The 18,014-nt window shown below is 36.3% G+C and overlaps 1 protein-coding gene across 1 annotated transcript; it reads right to left on the minus strand.

Annotated features, from left to right (window-relative positions):
• Positions 1 to 395: 395 nt before the first annotated feature.
• LOC141693568 (CDP-diacylglycerol--glycerol-3-phosphate 3-phosphatidyltransferase 2-like) lies at positions 396 to 11,900 on the minus strand. Its single transcript, XM_074498708.1, has 7 exons — positions 11,422 to 11,900; positions 10,417 to 10,514; positions 10,278 to 10,328; positions 10,018 to 10,131; positions 1,381 to 1,437; positions 1,213 to 1,298; positions 396 to 1,111 (listed from the first exon to the last, which is right to left on the minus strand). The coding sequence occupies exons 1-7, from the start codon at positions 11,831 to 11,833 to the stop codon at positions 985 to 987; spliced, it is 945 nt and encodes a 314-aa protein (XP_074354809.1). The 5' UTR covers positions 11,834 to 11,900; the 3' UTR covers positions 396 to 984.
• Positions 11,901 to 18,014: the final 6,114 nt, after the last annotated feature.

Raw genomic sequence — 18,014 nt, forward strand, 5'->3', positions numbered from 1 at the left:
AGTTTTGTCATGTTATTCGTTTTTTTTTCGCAACACATTCAACATTCAAGTATCAATATGAGGTTAAATTATTACTTAAAAGCCTTTTTTTCACAACACATTTAAGAATCGATATGAGTTAAATTATTAATTAAAGGACTATGAATTTGAAACAAATTAACAAGAAGGTTATATAAGTGAGTATGTGCGTGCAAGGTAAATAATGCAGTGTCAAATAAAATGATATGGTTTTGGAAAAATATTTTAAGTGGTCTTCCATATTTATGTAAGAAGACTACTGTATTTTATTAGATACTCACACATAAGTGTTGTGTGTGTGTGTGTGCAGGCCAGTATTCAGGAGACTATCCCTAAAATGGGACGTACTTGATAAACTGCATAGGTAAGTCTTGAAAGAATTCAAAAATTAAATTCATACATATTTAATGTCATTGGTATTATTCTTACCAATAGTAACATAAACACAAGTATTTCCAAACGAGAGGCAAGCAAGAGCATGTGGTCCGATAAACAAGTCCAATAAAATCCAAATCAATTTTAGACAAATGGTAATTACCGATCTAAACATAAATGCCACCTATATAATATGTGGAGCTTCTGTAGTACAATGCCAAATGCAAAAGATAAAATTAAAACCTCCATTTGGAAACAACCTGGATCAAGCAATTTATCCCATAATTTACTGCTATGTAATGTAATTATGGATGAGCCAAACTAAACAATAGGGATGTAAGTTCAAAGAGATTCTGCTACAATAGCCTTCAGCACCCAAATCCAGTATACAAAGGAGCTAGGCCATGAGAGCAAGGGCTTCTGTGATATTTTGAGGAATTTAAGGTAGAGAAACTTAAACCAGAAAAAAGGCCATTTCATCCACCGGTATAAAGAGATCCTGTTTGAAATGTCTGAATTATTTTTAACCAAATTCAGGTGGTTGTTGATGTTTTAACCTTTAAAAATCAGTTAGAGCCCAAGACCAAGTATCTACATAAGCAAAACTTTCCATATTTTCTTCATGTAGACGACTAGGGACCATACAGCTAGCCATGCTGAGATATAAAGCAAAGCAACGCCAAAATTAATAAGAACCCCTGTTCCTGTTCCCGTGAAACTGCAAGAGTTGGCATAAGTGGTTAGAAGATTAGACAAATTAAATGCAATAAATGAATTTATTTAAAAATGTACATTATTCAGCAGAAGATGGGATTTAACCTGCTGTCTCTAGTTACCAGTAAAATGGTTAATGCTATCATCTGTGCTGCTGTTTTCCATTTTCCCAAATTATTAACAGCTACGGCCTTCAAAATTTGTCCTTGTTTTATTTTAGGCAAAGACAGAACATACCCAAAAAAAGAACAATTCACATTTTAAAAAGAATACCTCCGAAAGGTTACTATTTTGAGAAGCTGCCCATTCTCTAACTGCAGACATGGTGATCTGCAATTAATTTATAAATTACTACTCGCAAATCAAAATATCAAAGAAAAAAAAATCTTGACTAAAAAAAACACAAAGGAATGTTAGAACATATCGAGTAAGATTAAAGACAACATATACACAACTTGAGTGCCAAACTTTTACACCACCTTCTATAAGCATCTTTATTCAGTTTAAATAAGTATATGAACACATAACAAGGAAAGTTCACGGTCTAGAATGCCAGTTCCCTTATTCCAAACTTCACCTATACACAAGCTAGACTTTTGTTCTCTTGTTCCCAAATTCCATCACAATTCACTTGCAAGAAAAATTATTCTATAACATAGAGAATATTTTGAATGATGCTACCTTACCTAAATCTTTGTGCTATCTTCAGTATCGTATCGAACAATCAAAATCTGGACAACTAGACATGAGTAACTTAATCTCTAGCTGGGTGAATTTTGTGAATTTAACTAAACAGTTGAATTTTTGTTCTTGTAATTTAGTTCACGTAAACTCTAAACTTATTTAATTTTTTGATATTAGGTTTTTGCATGTTATAATTAAATTTGTTTTTCAGGGATATTCTTGTATAAAACCGGATTTCCCTGACGTGATGGGTGAGGGAGTTGCTATCAACGTCTTGATGCAGGACAGCTATCAACGTCTTGATGCAAGACAGGTATTAAAACGGGTAAAAATGATAGATATTTGTGGATTAACCGCAGAAAACCCACACCTAAGGCGATCCAACCGAAGAAGAGTCACTACCCTTAGGGTTTCTCAACCACATAAGAGAAGTTTGCTAGGATCACAACCCATAACAAGAGAAAGAACAGTCTCAATTCAATAATAATCAATCAAATCTATATAATAAATCAGATAACAATTGTTTATATAAACTCCTAAAACTTGACCACCAAGTAAAATCTTCCTAATAAAGGAAACAAATCATTTTCTTATTCTCTACTATAATATAGAATATTATAGTAGAGAATAAGTGAATTATCAGTAATAAGTAAAAATAAATATTATTATTTTATAATTTTAAATTTCATTGAAACCTCGATAGCATACTTAATTTGAATTACATTTATTTTTGAATAGTAGGTCCATGACCATGATGACCATGATGATGATGATGGTGACCGTGATGGTGACCGTGGCGGAGGTGGCGACGATGATTTTATACTACTGCAAACTATAATATATATAATACTGAATTTATTTTTATGTATTTTAAATTTAATATATATTATCCATTATAAGGAATTAAAAGGTAATAAAGTATATAGATATCATAAATTTCAAATTATATAATATATACTAATAAACACCAAACCAAACTCATAAGGGGGTGTTTAGTTTTTGAAATTTTTGAGTTACAAAATACCAAACAACTTAAGAATGCGTTTGGAAACTTCCATTTCATTTCAAATGAGGGATTTCAAATGACAGGATTTGAGTTGTCATTTCAAATTCTCATGTTTATACTAATATTTAATTGTCTAGGATTTCAAATGAAATCCAAATCCAAATTACCAAACAACTTATTTGATCAAATCCAGAATTTCAAATGAAATCCAGTTTTCCAAACGGGCCATAACTGACTTGTGAATTGTGATATAGTTCAAATGGATAATAATTTTATAATAAAAAAAATACTTGCAAGGCAACAAATAACTTTAGGTAACAAATGACTTCCTAAAATACAAGCCACATGCCAAAAGAAGTGAGAGAATGACTACTACCAGTTGTATGCACTTGCCCCAAAAACCTTGAACTTATGGTGTTCTTACAATAAAATCGTTTATTCGGTATCATTTAATGTATGGAATCTACACTAACTTGATTGTGCGTAGGATGTCCATAACACTTTTAGACTATGAAGTCCTGCGATATTGTTATCAAGTAAGTTTGCTAATTTGCTACGAATGAAAAAAAGAGTGGGCCAGTGCTGTTAACATATGCCAGGAGGGGGACCAAGGGGGCCAAGTAATATTATAAGACATCCGGAAGGTCAAAAGGGTAATTACAGAAGAAGGGGCAGAAGAGTCATTTCCAGGAGAAACCAATATTAGGGCAAAGTAAGAAGTGAAAGGCAGGTGTACTAAATTGTACTGAATTGTGGGTTGTGTAGTTGGAGAGTACCACCTCTCGAATGTGGTTGGGTTCCTTGTAATCAAGTGTCTGTAAGATTGCAATCGAGTCGTTTCTATCTTCCTAAATTAAACATTTATGTTCCATTGCTCTGAGTGTTGATTCCATAATCAATTACATAGATATATCCCCCTAAAAGTGTGTCAAATCAATTTAGTCTCTAGCAAAGTGGTATCAGAGCCAACAGATCTATGGCCCCTTCTACAGATAATTCTACAGATAAGGATCGATTGGAGAAGTTAGAGGAGCAGCTAGAGGCAACCCAGAACTCGATTCGCGAAACCATCGCGGTTGAAGTTGCCGCCGCCATGCAACAAAATCTGGTAAATCGATTTGTCTCCAGTTTCGATGAGGTTTCTAAGCAGATGGATGATAAGATGGCAGCAACAGTAGCCCGATTAGAGGGAAGAATCACCAGATCGAGAGATACCCAAGATACCCAAGAGGCACTTATCTCATCAATGACCAGCTGCAGTTTCAATCGGACATCAGATCGTCTCTTACAGCCCTCCAAAATGGCAAGTCTAAGCAATACAGTAATCAAACTGATCTCAACGATGGTGGATTGGGGTTTGGTGAAGGGAGTTTAAACGGTGGGCGAAGAGGGGCAACAAACGGAGCTGGTGGAGATGGGTTTGGTGAAAATGGATCGGGATTTGGAGCAGGAACTGGGCCGGGTTTTGGAGCAGGATTCGGGTTGGGTTCGGGTGGAGGAGCCGGGTCGGGTTCGGGTGGCGGACCCGGGTTTTTAGGGCGAAATTCATGGAGACATAAGAAATTAGACATGCCACTCTTCGATGGAACCAACCCAGATGGGTGGACCTTGAGGGCGGAACGGTTCTTTAAATTTTATGGGCTGAATGAAGAGGAGAAGGTTGAAGCCACAGTGGTGGCACTGGAGGGACAAGCTCTAGTATGGTTTCTTCAATGGGAACATCGCCGACGACCCATTGAGCATTGGGAACAGGTGAAGACCTTGCTGCGGAGACAATTTCGATCTCAATCCACGGGTACCCTGCAAGAGCAATGGTTGGCTCATCGTCAAGAAGGTACAGTCACTGACTATCGCTTGAAGTTTATTGAATTATTGGCCCCTCTAGATAACGTTTCAGAAGAATTATCCTTGGGTCAGTTTCTGAATGGGTTGAGAGAGGATATTAAGGCCGAAGTTAGACTATTGGGCCCTCTTACTGTAGATCACTGTAGATCACGCCATGGAGTTGGCCCATATGGTAGAAGATAAGCTCAAGTTTGGTAAAACAAAGGGAGAGGGTAGGGTTGGAATTACTACCAGTTTCAAGCCCAACAGTTTCTCGGGCCAATCTGTGTTCTCGTCACGATCAAATGTCATTAGTTTAGCCCCCTCACCCAAGTCCTATAACAGCTATGCTCAGTCGGGAGTCTCTACAGGCAGCAGCCCTATACCAATAGCCAAACCTATGGGGGAGCTGCGTAGACTGAGTGAAAAAGAATTACAAGAAAAATGAGCAAAGGGTCTTTGTTTTCGGTGTGATGGAAAGTGGAATATTGGGCACAAGTGTCAGAGGAAAGAACTCACTGTTCTCTTGACTCAAGAAGAAGGGTCGTGTGATGAAGAAACTGGGACGGTCGAGTCTGGGGGGACGAAGAACTGGGAATTGACGAGGGAATACACCCGGAGATATCACTGAACTCAGTTGTGGGGATTACGAGCCCAAAAACGTTCAAGCTTCGGGGTGAGGTGAATGGCAGATCAGTCGTAGTCATGATCGACCCGGGGGCAACACATAATTTCATCTCTTTAAAGACAGTGGAAGAATTGGCAGTGAACTACAACCCTTCGAAACAGTTTGGGGTATCATTGGGGACGGGGGAGACGGTCCAAAGTAACGGTGAGTGCAAATCTGTGGTATTTAAGTTGCAAAACATTACGATTGTGGAAGATTTCCTGCCTATAGCTCTTGGCAACTCTGATTTAATACTTGGTGTGCAGTGGTTGGAAAAGTTGGGAATGATGACAACCAATTGGAAATCACAAAGGATTAAATTCAAACTGGGTAACGACACGGTGACACTCGCAGGGGATTCCTGATTGGGTCGATCGGGGATCACCTTGAAGGCCATGCTTAAAACATTAAGGAAAGAAAAACAGGATTTCTTGGTGGAGTTTAATTATATGGGCACTGAGGGGGGGCAACAGTAGCAGCGAAAAGGGTGAGGCTGACGTGCCGGGGTTTTTGTCACCCCTGATCAGGAGTTACAAAGATGTGTTTGATCTTCCACAGGGTTTACCACCAGCAAGGAGTCACGACCATGATATAGTGTTGAAGGCAGGTACGGATCCAATTAATGTTAGGCCATACCGCTACCCGCAAGTGCAGAAGGACGAGATAGAGAAATTAATCCATGATATGTTGACCGCGGGCATAATACAACTGTCTCGTAGACCTTTCTCTAGCCCGGTGCTCCTTGTCAAAAAGAAGGATGGCTCTTGGCGATTTTGTGTGGATTACCGCGCATTAAACAAGGCCACCGTTCAAAATAAATTTCCAATACCCGTTATAGACGAGCTTTTGGACGAGCTTCATGGGGCATCGGTATTCACTAAATTGGATCTGAAGTCGGGGTATCATCAAGTGCGAGTTAGAAGCGAGGATGTGCCAAAAACTGCTTTTCGGACTCACGAAGGGCATTACGAATTCTTGGTAATGCCATTCGGTCTCACCAACGCTCCCGCAACATTTCAAGCTATTATGAATGAGGTATTCCACCCCTATCTTCGCAAGTTTGTGTTGGTTTTCTTTGACGACATACTTGTGTATAGCACGAATGTGAAAGAACATCTTATACACGTGCAAACAGTCCTGGATACACTAAGGCAGCAACAACTTTATGCGAATCGAAAAAAGTGTGAGTTTGGCAAGAAGGAAGTAGCTTACCTTGGGCATTTAATCTCAAAACAAGGAGTGGTTGTGGACCCGTCCAAGGTACAATCCGTGCTGGATTGGCCAATTCCTCAGAATATTAAGGAACTTCGTGGTTTTCTTGGCCTCACGGGCTATTACAGGAAATTCATCAAAAATTATGCCCACATTGCTTCACCTCTCACGGAGCAGTTAAAGAAGGACAACTTTGGGTGGAATGGGGAAGCAACCGTAGCTTTTGAGCTGCTCAAGCAGGCCTTAATATCAACCCCGGTGTTACAAATGCCTGATTTTTCACACCCCTTTATGTTGGAGACGGATGCTTCGGGCTACGGGTTAGGGGCTGTTTTGCTGCAAAACGAGCACCCTATTGCCTACTTTAGCAAGGTTTTGGGGGCAACGAGCACGTATGAAATCAATTTATGAAAAGGAATTGATGGCTATAGTTTTGGCAGTGCAAAAATGGCGCCACTATCTCTTGGGTCATACTTTTGTTATCCGCACGGACCAACAAAGTCTGAAATTTTTAATGGAACAAAGGGAGGTGGGGATGGACTACCAGCGTTGGTTAAGTAAGCTAATGGGTTACCATTTCCAGATTGTGTACAAGTCAAGGTCACGAACAAGGCAGCAGATGCTTTGTCACGTTTATCAAACGAGGGAGTGGGGCTCAACAATATGATTACTGGTGGGGGAGTGCGGTGGCAGGAGATTGAAAAAGAGTTGCAAGGGGACAACTTAATTCAGAAGCTAAAGTATGACTTGACAAAGGGGAAAACTTGTCCAGACGGGTATGAACTGATTCAGGGCATAGTGCAGTATAAAAACAGAATAGTGATACGACCAAACTCGAAGCTCGTCCAAACACTATTGCAAGAATATCATGATTCTCCAATTGGGGGACACTCGGGAGAATTTAAGACATATCAAAGATTGGAAAAGGAATGGTATTGGGTGGGGATGCGCAAGGCAGTTACCAAATATGTTCGAGAGTGCTATACTTGTCAACAACAGAAGCAGTCTACATTGTTGCCAGCTGGTTTATTACAGCCCCTGCCTGTGCCTACTCGTATCTGGGAAGATATCTCTCTGGATTTCGTGGAAGGACTTCCGAAATCGCAGGGGATCGACACCATTTTGGTCGTTGTAGATCGATTATCTAAGTATGCCCACTTTGTGGGTTTAACACACCCTTTCTCAGCACCAAGTTTGGCCCAGGTTTTCGTAAAGGAGATAGTTCGATTGCATGGGTACCCTTCTACTATTATCTCCGATAGGGACCGTATCTTTATGAGTTTATTTTGGCGTGAGATTTTTCGGGTTCAGGGGGTTGCTCTACATCGCAGCACGGCGTACCACCCTCAAACGGATGGCCAAACCGAGGTGGTGAACAAAACCTTGGAAGGATACCTCCGTTGTTTCATTCAAGGGAAGCCTCGTAATTGGGCTAAATGGTTACAGTGGGCCGAATATTGGTATAACACATCTATTCATGCATCTACAAAGCATTCTCCGTTTGAAATTGTTTATGGACGAGCCCCCCCTCCACTCGTTCGTTTTACCAAGGGAGACACCGCGGTAGCCTCTTTAGAAGAACAATTGCTAGAGCGGGATGCAGTTCTGGATGATTTAAAGGCCAATATGATCAGTTCCCAGCAACGCATGAAAGCTTATGAGGATGCCCATCGACGTGAAGTTGAATTTCTACCAGGGGAGCATGTGTATCTGCGATTACAGCCCTACAGACAGAAATCTCTGGCCTTCCGCAGCAATGAGAAGCTCTCACCGAGATTCTATGGGCCTTTCCCCATCATCAGTCGCGTGGGTAAGGTGGCCTACAGGCTGCAGTTGCCACCCACAACCAAAATTCACAACGTTTTTCACATTTCACAGCTAAAGAAGGCAGTCGGACATGCCCAAGTACTACCTACTATTCCGACCCAGCTGACTGCGGAATTGGTGCTCGAAGCAGAGCCTGAAAAATTGTTGGAAGTTCGTAGCCTGAGTAATGGTGATCATTCGAATGTGGAAGTGCTTATTAAATGGGTAGATTTGCCAGTATGGGAGGCAACTTGGGAGGACTTCGATGCTCTGAATCTACGTTTTCCTCATTTTCACCTTGAGGACAAGGTTGCAGTTTGGGCGCCGGGTAATGCTATGAATGAAAAGAAGAGTGGGCCAGTGCTGTTAACATATGCCAGGAGAGGGAACAAGGGGGCCAAGTAATATTATAAGACATCTGGAAGGTCAAAATGGTAATTACAGAATAAGGGGCAGAAGAGTCATTTCCAGGAGAAACCAATATTAGGGAAAAGTAAGAAGTGAAAGGCAGGTGTACTGAATTGTGGGTTGTGTAGTTGGAGAGTACCACCTCTCGAATGTGATTGGGTTCCTTGTAATCAAGTGTCTGTAAGATTGCAATCGAGTCGTTTCTATCTTCCTAAATTAAACATTTATGTTCCATTGCTCTGAGTGTTGATTCCATAATCAATTACATAGATATATCCCCTAAAATTGTGTCAAATCAATTTAGTCTCTAGCATAATTCATGTGTATGTGATGTTTCATTCTAGATTAACCTTTTATTTACATTTTTCTTCATACAAAACTACAAAAGTAACCTAGGAACTTCAGGATATACTCAGCTTCTAAGTTACCAATTAAGCCATTATGTATTGATCTCTAAAAATATGTACAAACTCACAAAATTATAACTATAATTGTACCTTAAATACAATTAGATACATTCTCGGTTAATTTAATACATCCAAAGACAGAGCAACAACTTCCCTTCATGTTTTTTGAAGAAATTATATAACTAGGTGACCAAATAACTACATACCTTATACTAACTACAACTGATATTTTTCAAGTTACATATCGGTACAGTGTTTCCGGTTTTAATTTAATATTTTTACATAAAAGCTAACAGTAAATCATATTACGATAATTTATACTTTAATAAATTTATGATCAAAATCAATCCTGCAATCATTATATCCTAAATCCTAATCCTACCAGTGTATTATAGATGGTGAACAAGCTAATGTCACAAAATCTAATGGTAACTTTGGTCAGTGTGATAACTTATAGACCGCACCTTAGATACTCACTGATTTTAACACTGTCCATATTAACATAATAAGTACTAACAGCTTCAGTAAACAATAATATGCATGGTACATAAAACTGGAACATCACTGCATATCATGCTACTCTCAATTTAAGGTAGTTAAGGAGATTTTGGTAATTAGTAATTACACAACACTATACTTGTGCAATCACTAAATAATATATCTCCACTTAATTGCCGATTACATTTCTTTAATAACTGAGGTTTTTACTGCAGCCCTTTTTTTATCATGATAGTACAAGACCAATAAAAATTCTGACCTCATAGTATTGCATTATTATGCAGAAATAATCATGATGCAGTATAGATGGAGATTTATATAATAAACACACACTCACATAAATCATTGGGTACATAAATCATTGGGTACGACTATGAGGAATGTTAATGTATCCTCACCTCCCTACCAATTATTGCAATTGAAGGTACAGTCAGTAGCCACGGAAACTGTCCAAAGATAGCAACTTCTGGTGGTCTTGTACACAACAAGACCAAAGTAGCAGCAACCATAAGCTGCATTCGACAAACACTGTGAGAAATTTCACATGCACACAAGCTAATTTGAAAAAGAATTTTGATAAAAGTTATAATGTATATACAAGTTATAATCATGTACCAGAAGTTCTAAGTCGCACCTTCTAACACAAAGGAAAACATACCTTATCAGCTACAGGATCTAAGAATGCACCAAACGCGCTTCCTAGCTTCATCTGAACAACAGGTGTAACTAAGATTTCCAATCAAAAACGTAATAGGAAAACAACATCATAAGTTTTTGAAGGTAGCGGCTTTACAAACCCTTCGAGCAAGGTATCCATCAAGCCAATCTGTGATTGCCGCTGCAATGAAGATACATGTAGTAGCAGTTGTTCCCCACCAACTATTCATATAAAAGGCTATTTAAAGAAAATAAAAGGGGTTAGTCTCGCCAAATTCACCAACAAATATACATAGCCATTACAATGAGAACAAGTTCTACAAAAGTTTGAAATATTATCTTGATCAAAATGGCACTTGACCGTAAAAAGCACAAGGAAGTTCTTTAGCAGTCCTTTAGATCAATTTGTCCGTAAAACAATCATGTTAATTAGTATTGAGTGCACTCATACTTGAATTCTTCAACTTTAAAGTTTCAATTTAACCTATAAACACTACCAATTAAGGTTAAAACGCATCATCATAACTCTAACGATAAAAAATTGCATTTTCCCCCTTTAGATCATCGATAATCCACATGATCAATTACCTTCAATATCATTTTCATAGGCTCTAAAACCGATAAAAACTCGAGTGAATTCCTACATTAATAACAATCAAGCTCAATTAAATACTCCACTGACGAGTTCGAATCAAAAACATAAATCAGAACAAAAAACAAACGATTCACGCAAAACTCCGAAACACAAAAACTGAACAAAAACCGAAAACTTACTGCAAATTAAAACCGTAAAACAATCATGTTAATTAGTATCGAGTGCACTCATAGTTGAAGTCTTCAATTTTAAAGTTTCAATTAAACCTATAAACACAAACAATTAAGGTATAACACACCATCACAGCTCTAATGATAAAAATTGCATTCTCATTTTTCCCCTTTTTATCATCGATAATCCACATGATCAATCACCTTCGATATCCTATCGCAGTCTCTAAAACCGATAAAAACTCGAGTAAATTCCTACATTACTTACAATCAAGCTCAATTAATTTCGAACCAAAAACATACATCAGCATACAACATCAAAAACAATAATTTATACGAAATAACGAAAGACGAAAAACAAACAAAAACCGGAAACTTACTGCAAATTAAAACCGGCACAGCAAACACACGAGCAATAGTCAAAACGGTAGGCAAAGTAAGCAGCTTCGTCGACTGATGCTTCGAAACCTGCTTCGAAACCTCCACCGCACCATTCACAAGCAAATTCGACGTCACCGAACAATCATTCTCCTCAAAAGCACTCATATCACCACTCGAATCAACTTCTCCGCTTTTACAACACGATTTTAACCTACAAAACCCTAACTTTACTGCCTTATCGTGCGTCGAAAGAGCAGCGCTAGGTGTTATTGTGATCGCCGGCGAGAATAGAGGCGTCGCCGGCGTGGTGCGGCGGTGAAAATGGGGGTGAATTAGGGTTTTGAAGGAGGTGAGTTTGAGAAGTGGTGGCATTGTGGAGGGAAATATAAGAGGAGAGGCGTAGGTTAGCATAACGGAGAAGACGTGTTATTGTGGGCCTCTGATATTTACTTCAAAATCCCCGGTATCTTGTGCAAGTATATTCCAACCTCATTACTAAATTAATAAATATTCATTCTGTCCCATTTACCTATGTACCCTTTTTTTAAACGTCTCTCTAATTTATTTGTAATTTAAAAAATTTCAAAATTAATTATTTTTATAATATAAAAATTAATCACATCCCCTGTTTTTCCAGTTATAATCACATTATATATTAAATATTAATTGTTTCTAGAGTAAATTACACTTTGCACCCCTTATAAATATTCGTTTTTTCAGTTTGATCTTAAACTTTTAATTTTGATAGAATGCATCATTTAACTTTAAATTTCATTTCATATTGCACTCTTTTAATATTTTTTGTCCAAAATAATCGTTACTGTCAGGGGTAAAGCCGGATTTTTTTTAAAATTTATATAATGACGATATGCAACCCATAGTTTTAATATTTTGACGATATGCACCTTATATTGTTTTATAGTTTGTACTTTATTTTAATTTTTCATAGCTTTTGAAATCCATAAAAATAAAAATTAAAAAAATTAAATTAAAAAATAAAACATATAACATATAACAAACAAACTGACTAGGGTCGAGTATGATTTTTAAAAAAATTTAAACCGAAACCCAAAATTAATGTTATAAAAATGATCCAAATCAAAACCAAATACTATAAAATTAGCGAAATCTTGAACCAAAATATAAACATAAAATTCAAAGGTTTTTAGTAAATTATTATAATATGAAATTCAAACCAAACGAAATAAAGTACAAAATTTTGGTTTGTGTAGTTTAGTTCAGTAGATTCCGATAAAAAAATGTCCAATAACATTGCATGCATTTTACGAGATTTTAATTTGGTACATATTTTATAACGAATTTATTTTAAAAATAAACATAAGAACATGAATCAAATGAAGTATTTAGTAACACTAAAAAAATTGAAAAACTAGAAAACTTGTAGTTTTAATAGAGATTTATTATAAAAATATTTAAACAAAAATAAGAAAATATAAATTATAAAGATTGTGTCAAAAAGTAATATCAAAACCTAAACACATATATTTGATATATATTTCTATAGTACTCCCTCATTTTAATAGTTCACTTTGCAAATTTCACACATATTAAAAAATAGATAATGTAATGTTTTTTTCTAGTTTTCAAACAACAATATAATTTGGGATTTATACATTATATTAATTACACATATTTCAAGAGTTAAGTAAGTGTATAGATATATAGGTTTTTCATCCATAAAGGGTCATCTTATATAGAGGTCCACAGTGGACTCTCTCATTTAATCTCAGCCCTTAGATTAAATCTGATCCAACAATCTCTATTATTTAAGATATAAAATATAAAAATGGAAAGGAAAAACAGTCAAATATACACGCAATCTCAAATGTTACGGTCATATTCTTTCCGGCGATCTATCTGTCATCATATCCTCTCTTCGCTATATCTCTCTCAATCTCTGTATCTCTCCCACTCTTTGCAAATTTATAGGAAAGTATAGCCTTATCTTTAAATCAAGCTCGATTTTTTGATTCTATAGTTGAAATTAGTTTTCACGAGGTTTCTCTTTTTATCTTTTACAATCAGTACTCGTGTTTTTTGAATTGAAGTTCGTTGAACTAAATTACACTGTTTATATATGCATTGACCTTAATAATTTTGAGATTTAGTTTCGGTTTTGTTCGTATTTGTTTAATTTAGATATAGGTTTCATGTTTATGACAATTAATATCTATTTGATTTTTTAATTCTATTGTGGACATTTTGATTCTATGATTTTTATTTTTTTTAATGCATAAATTCAACTATATAATATGATAAATTAGTCATAAACATCAAATTTATGCTCAAATTTTAGGCAGACCTCTTCATTTTATCATAGAAATAAAATTAATACTAATTTGATTTTGTTAATTATAGTAGGGATATTTTGATTCTGTGGTAAACTTTTAATACATAAATTCTGTTATAGAATGTTGTACTAAAAGCGGTAAATCATATGCTCAAAATTTTCGGTAGATCTTTTGATTCCATATTGAAGAATTAAATTAGTATTTATTATAGTGCAAAAAGTTGAATTCAACAATAGAATTTTATTGCATAAATTCTACTAAAAATTCGATAAATGATAAAAAAAGAGCTAGTAATCTTATTTTCGAAATATTAGGTAGACCTTTTGAAACATGGATCAAATTAGTATTTGTTTAATTTTGTTAAATTTTAAGTGTAAAATTTTTGATTCTACAGTATACTTTTAATGCATATAGTTATTAATGATAAATGCCTTAAAAGTGAAAATGTTATACTCAAAAGTTAAAGCAGGCTTTTGATTCTACATTATTGATAAATTTGTAGTATTTATTTGGTATTGTTAATTTTTGTGTTTAAGTTTGTGGAATACTATCAGTTTTCTGTAGAGTATATATTTCAGGTTAGTTAACGATATATGATTCATGAGATTTTATTGCTAGGCGAAAAGTATGGTTGTACACTTGTTGTTCTGCCATTATTTTACAGAAAAGTTTATTCAGTCCTGACATTTTTTTTTCCATACTAGCGTTGTGCAATTTTGAGAAAAGATTAGAGCTCCATATTTCGCAAGTGTACCTTTGAACACTAGATGTATTGTTTTTATTATAATGTAAGTTAAACATTTTCTTACTATCCTGTTCTGTTGCATTCAGGATTTTGCAGGTCTACACGGATATTCGATGTTATTTAGGCAATGAGCCATGGGTTCCTAATGTGGGGGTTAGCTTATATTCTGAGCATTTCAGAAAGAAATTTGAGTACAGTAGTGTGTTGTTCTTCCTGGTTCGAGTATATACTACATAGTCAAATTGGAGTATATGGTCTTCTAAGAGTATTCCATGTGTTTAGGGTGTATTGTCGATAAAGTGCGTCAAATATGAACTTAGTATGATACATTTTTCAATTATTTTAATTTATTTTTTGAATAAACTTATCTTCATATCCATTTGCTTTTAAATGCCTCAAGTTCAAAATATTAATACAATACATCTCTAAACAAGTGCATAAAATGAGTAGGAGATGCTAAATAGACCAATGGCGTGGGTTATGAACATATGAACTTGGAATATTCAATACATAAGAACAAGAAGATTTTGTCTAGGAAAAATCTGTGATAAACGCTTGTTAGAGTTTATCCAATAAAACTAATAAGCTTTAACTAATTAATGAAAAAGTCTGAGTTACTTCCGAGTATTCCGCTTGTATAGTTGATATTTTTGTACAATTTATGTTGACTATATATCTGCTATACAGCCATTGAGATTTTGCTTTTAATTTTTCTTAATCTCTGTTTCTTCTTGCTTTTCATAATCTGTGTTCTTAATAATTGTTATTTTGCCACTGTTCCTTCAGCTGATTGGCTAACGTATGAAGGCTCTATAGTCTGAGATTTGGTTGTAGTCATCATCTGCGAGTATCCATAACCAAGAGAACTTCCACCAAGACCACTAGCTGGACTTAGCTCGGTTTGCTCATGGAGGTGGCGGGACCTAAATTTGTTAGTTGCTTTTGCTATCTCTGACATTGGAAGTTTCACTTGTGCAAGAACTACAGCTGTTTAGACTTGATTCTAAGGCCTCTAGGACAACTGCTACTGCACCGGCTTTTTCCAAATTAAGTCCATGATCCACATCATGGGCTCGTACAAAGTTCCTTATATTAGAAAATACTTGTTCAGAGCCCACACAGTTTTATAATCTGCACCAGGAGTTGTTATTCCTAGTGGACTAACAATGAGATTTACAGAAGGGGGGTTGAATGTAAATCTCAAAACTTTTTCAAGTTTTGAGCAGTTTAGAGGCTTTGTGTTCAAGATAAACAAGTGTGTGAATTGCTTTAAGCTAATACAGACAGATATATATTCAAGCACTAATGTAAAGAACACAACAGACCTTAAAAACTTTTTTGGTGGATTGTTGTTCCACCAGAGATGGTATTTCAGAAAATCTGTGATTCAAGAAGTTGATCACAGCTGCGTCCTAGTACAAACTACATAATTTTTCTCTCAAGATTTTTCCAAACAGCTCTGGAAAAATTCTCTTCTAATTACTAGCTGCTACTTGGTTTATATATCACCAAGTTTACAAGTGAAGACAAAGATAAAAAGTACAATAATAAAATAAGTTCTCCACTTGTTTCTTCTCCATTTTACTCCAGTGCATTGTTGACTATTGCCTCTTTATACTAGAGTAGAACGGCTGCTTTTTCTGATGTTCCTGAAATAGGCTACCACATCTCAGTTGTCTCTGTCAACCCATGTGCCTCTGTTTGTAGGTACAACTACCACTTGTCAACTGCTATTTAACAGAACATCTGTTGAAGCCTTCATCCGTTGATGGCTTTATCCGTTGATGTGTTAGCAGTTGAAGCTCTATCCATTGATGCACTCATCCGTTGAAGGATGTTATCCGTTGAAGCTTTAGAGACATCCGTTGAAGCTTTGGTTCTCATCCGTTGAAGGTCTTTAAGTTATCCGTTGACACCATTTCATTTATACAAAATTACAAGGCATGAAATACTTACAATTGGCCTTCCTATCTGCATATCCTCTAGTAGTCAACACGACTTATAATTTCCCTCAACATTTAAGAATTTATATCTCAAATTCAGAGACTGAAATGTGCTACAACACTAGACTTATTTCTAAGTAAAGCTACACCATCAACGGATAGCCAAAATGGTCTTATCCGTTGAGGCTACAAACACTAGATTTCTACTTAAGTGTTTTGTTAAACATATCATCAAACTAATGCACATATATTCCTAACAATCTCCCCCTATTTATATCTATAAGAATTGTAGACATAAATTCAAGGTTAACTTGATGATAACAAAATACTTAACAAATATATGAACTGAAACTAAGTAGAAATTCAAAAGTGCTGCAAAAGTGTATGTACTAGAAGGTAATTGAAGATTTACAGTATTTCCAAGGATGCTCCTCTAGCCTGAGCAAATCATCTTTTTCTTCTTTGATCCCTGGTTTTCTTTCCTAGCCCTTTGTCATTTTCCTCAATTTGGAGTTGGAGTTGTCTGAAGAATTCAGCTTCATCTTCATCACTGATATCCAACTTAGATTGCATTTCTTTGAGAGTTCCATTGCTGGCAATCTTGAGTTGGTCTTCAAGTCTGAAAAATCTTCTGACTCCTTTATCATCTCTGAATTCCATCAACCAATGAGGTGATTTGTGAATTGTAGTTCCCCTTTCTTGAATGAGTAAGGTTCTGGGCAAGGCATTGGGCTCCCTCCAAGTTTTCCTTATGTTGGCAATCTTGTTGAGAATTTCAGTCTTGGCAGTCCTGGTAAAGCCAGAATCCTTTTGTATGGCTGAAAAGACTCTGATCAAGGTAGAGTAGCCTTCATTCAGAATCCTGTAGAGAGGCCATATTCTTTCCCCAGCTCCTTTGTATCTGAACACCAATCTCTCTGGTAGCTGTCTGTAGGCAGCTATTCCCCTTACATCCTCCAGCTCATCCAGATAGAGTTCAATGTCTGAAATTTCTTTTATGTCACAGATGTGAACATAATCATCTTTAGAAATGGGTGGCTTAGGCTTAGGTTTTTGTTTTTGAGTGAATTTCTTAGAGGTTAGGGGAGGTGTAGATTTGGATTTTCTTTTCTGTTTCTTTGGTAGTGGAAGAGTGGTTAGAAAGGTAGGCAATTTGATGGTGTCCCAATCAATAGGTTCCTCTTTTGGGATGATTAGTTCACCATGGATGTTTATAGTGGGATCAGCAACACAAGGTTCAGGTATGGAAGGTAGTGGTTTAGATATTGATTTAGTTTCTTCAGTGTTATCTTCACTCCTTCTATGTGCCTTGGCCTTTCTTCTGTTTCCCTTCCGCCATTCCTCTCTTTCCTCTATACTTTCACCAAATATACTCCCAAAAACCTCATCTAAGTTTGCAATCTTGTCTTCACCCCTGACTTCAATTCCTTTCTCATTTTCAACTAGACTTGACTTTAGCTTTTGTTCAAGCTTTGCTTGTGCTCTTTTGTCAGCCTTGAGTTTTTCAGCTTCTTTCTTTAACCTTTTGGTTTCTTCCCTCTTGGCTATTGAGAATTTGGGATGTCCTTACATCACACATATGCTCTTTCCCT

Source organism: Apium graveolens, chromosome 10, assembly GCF_009905375.1.
Source record: "Apium graveolens cultivar Ventura chromosome 10, ASM990537v1, whole genome shotgun sequence".
Lineage (NCBI taxonomy): Eukaryota > Viridiplantae > Streptophyta > Magnoliopsida > Apiales > Apiaceae > Apium > Apium graveolens.

Coding starts and splice junctions, on each gene's coding strand:
- LOC141693568 (XM_074498708.1), bottom strand. CDS start 11,833: ATGCTAACCTACGCCTCTCCTCTTATATTTCCCTCCACAATGCCACCA. Junction 10,132..10,277: donor TAGATCCTGTAGCTGATAAG/GTATGTTTTCCT, acceptor TGTCGAATGCAG/CTTATGGTTGCTGCTACTTT. Junction 1,112..1,212: donor CTGGTAACTAGAGACAGCAG/GTTAAATCCCAT, acceptor CAACTCTTGCAG/TTTCACGGGAACAGGAACAG.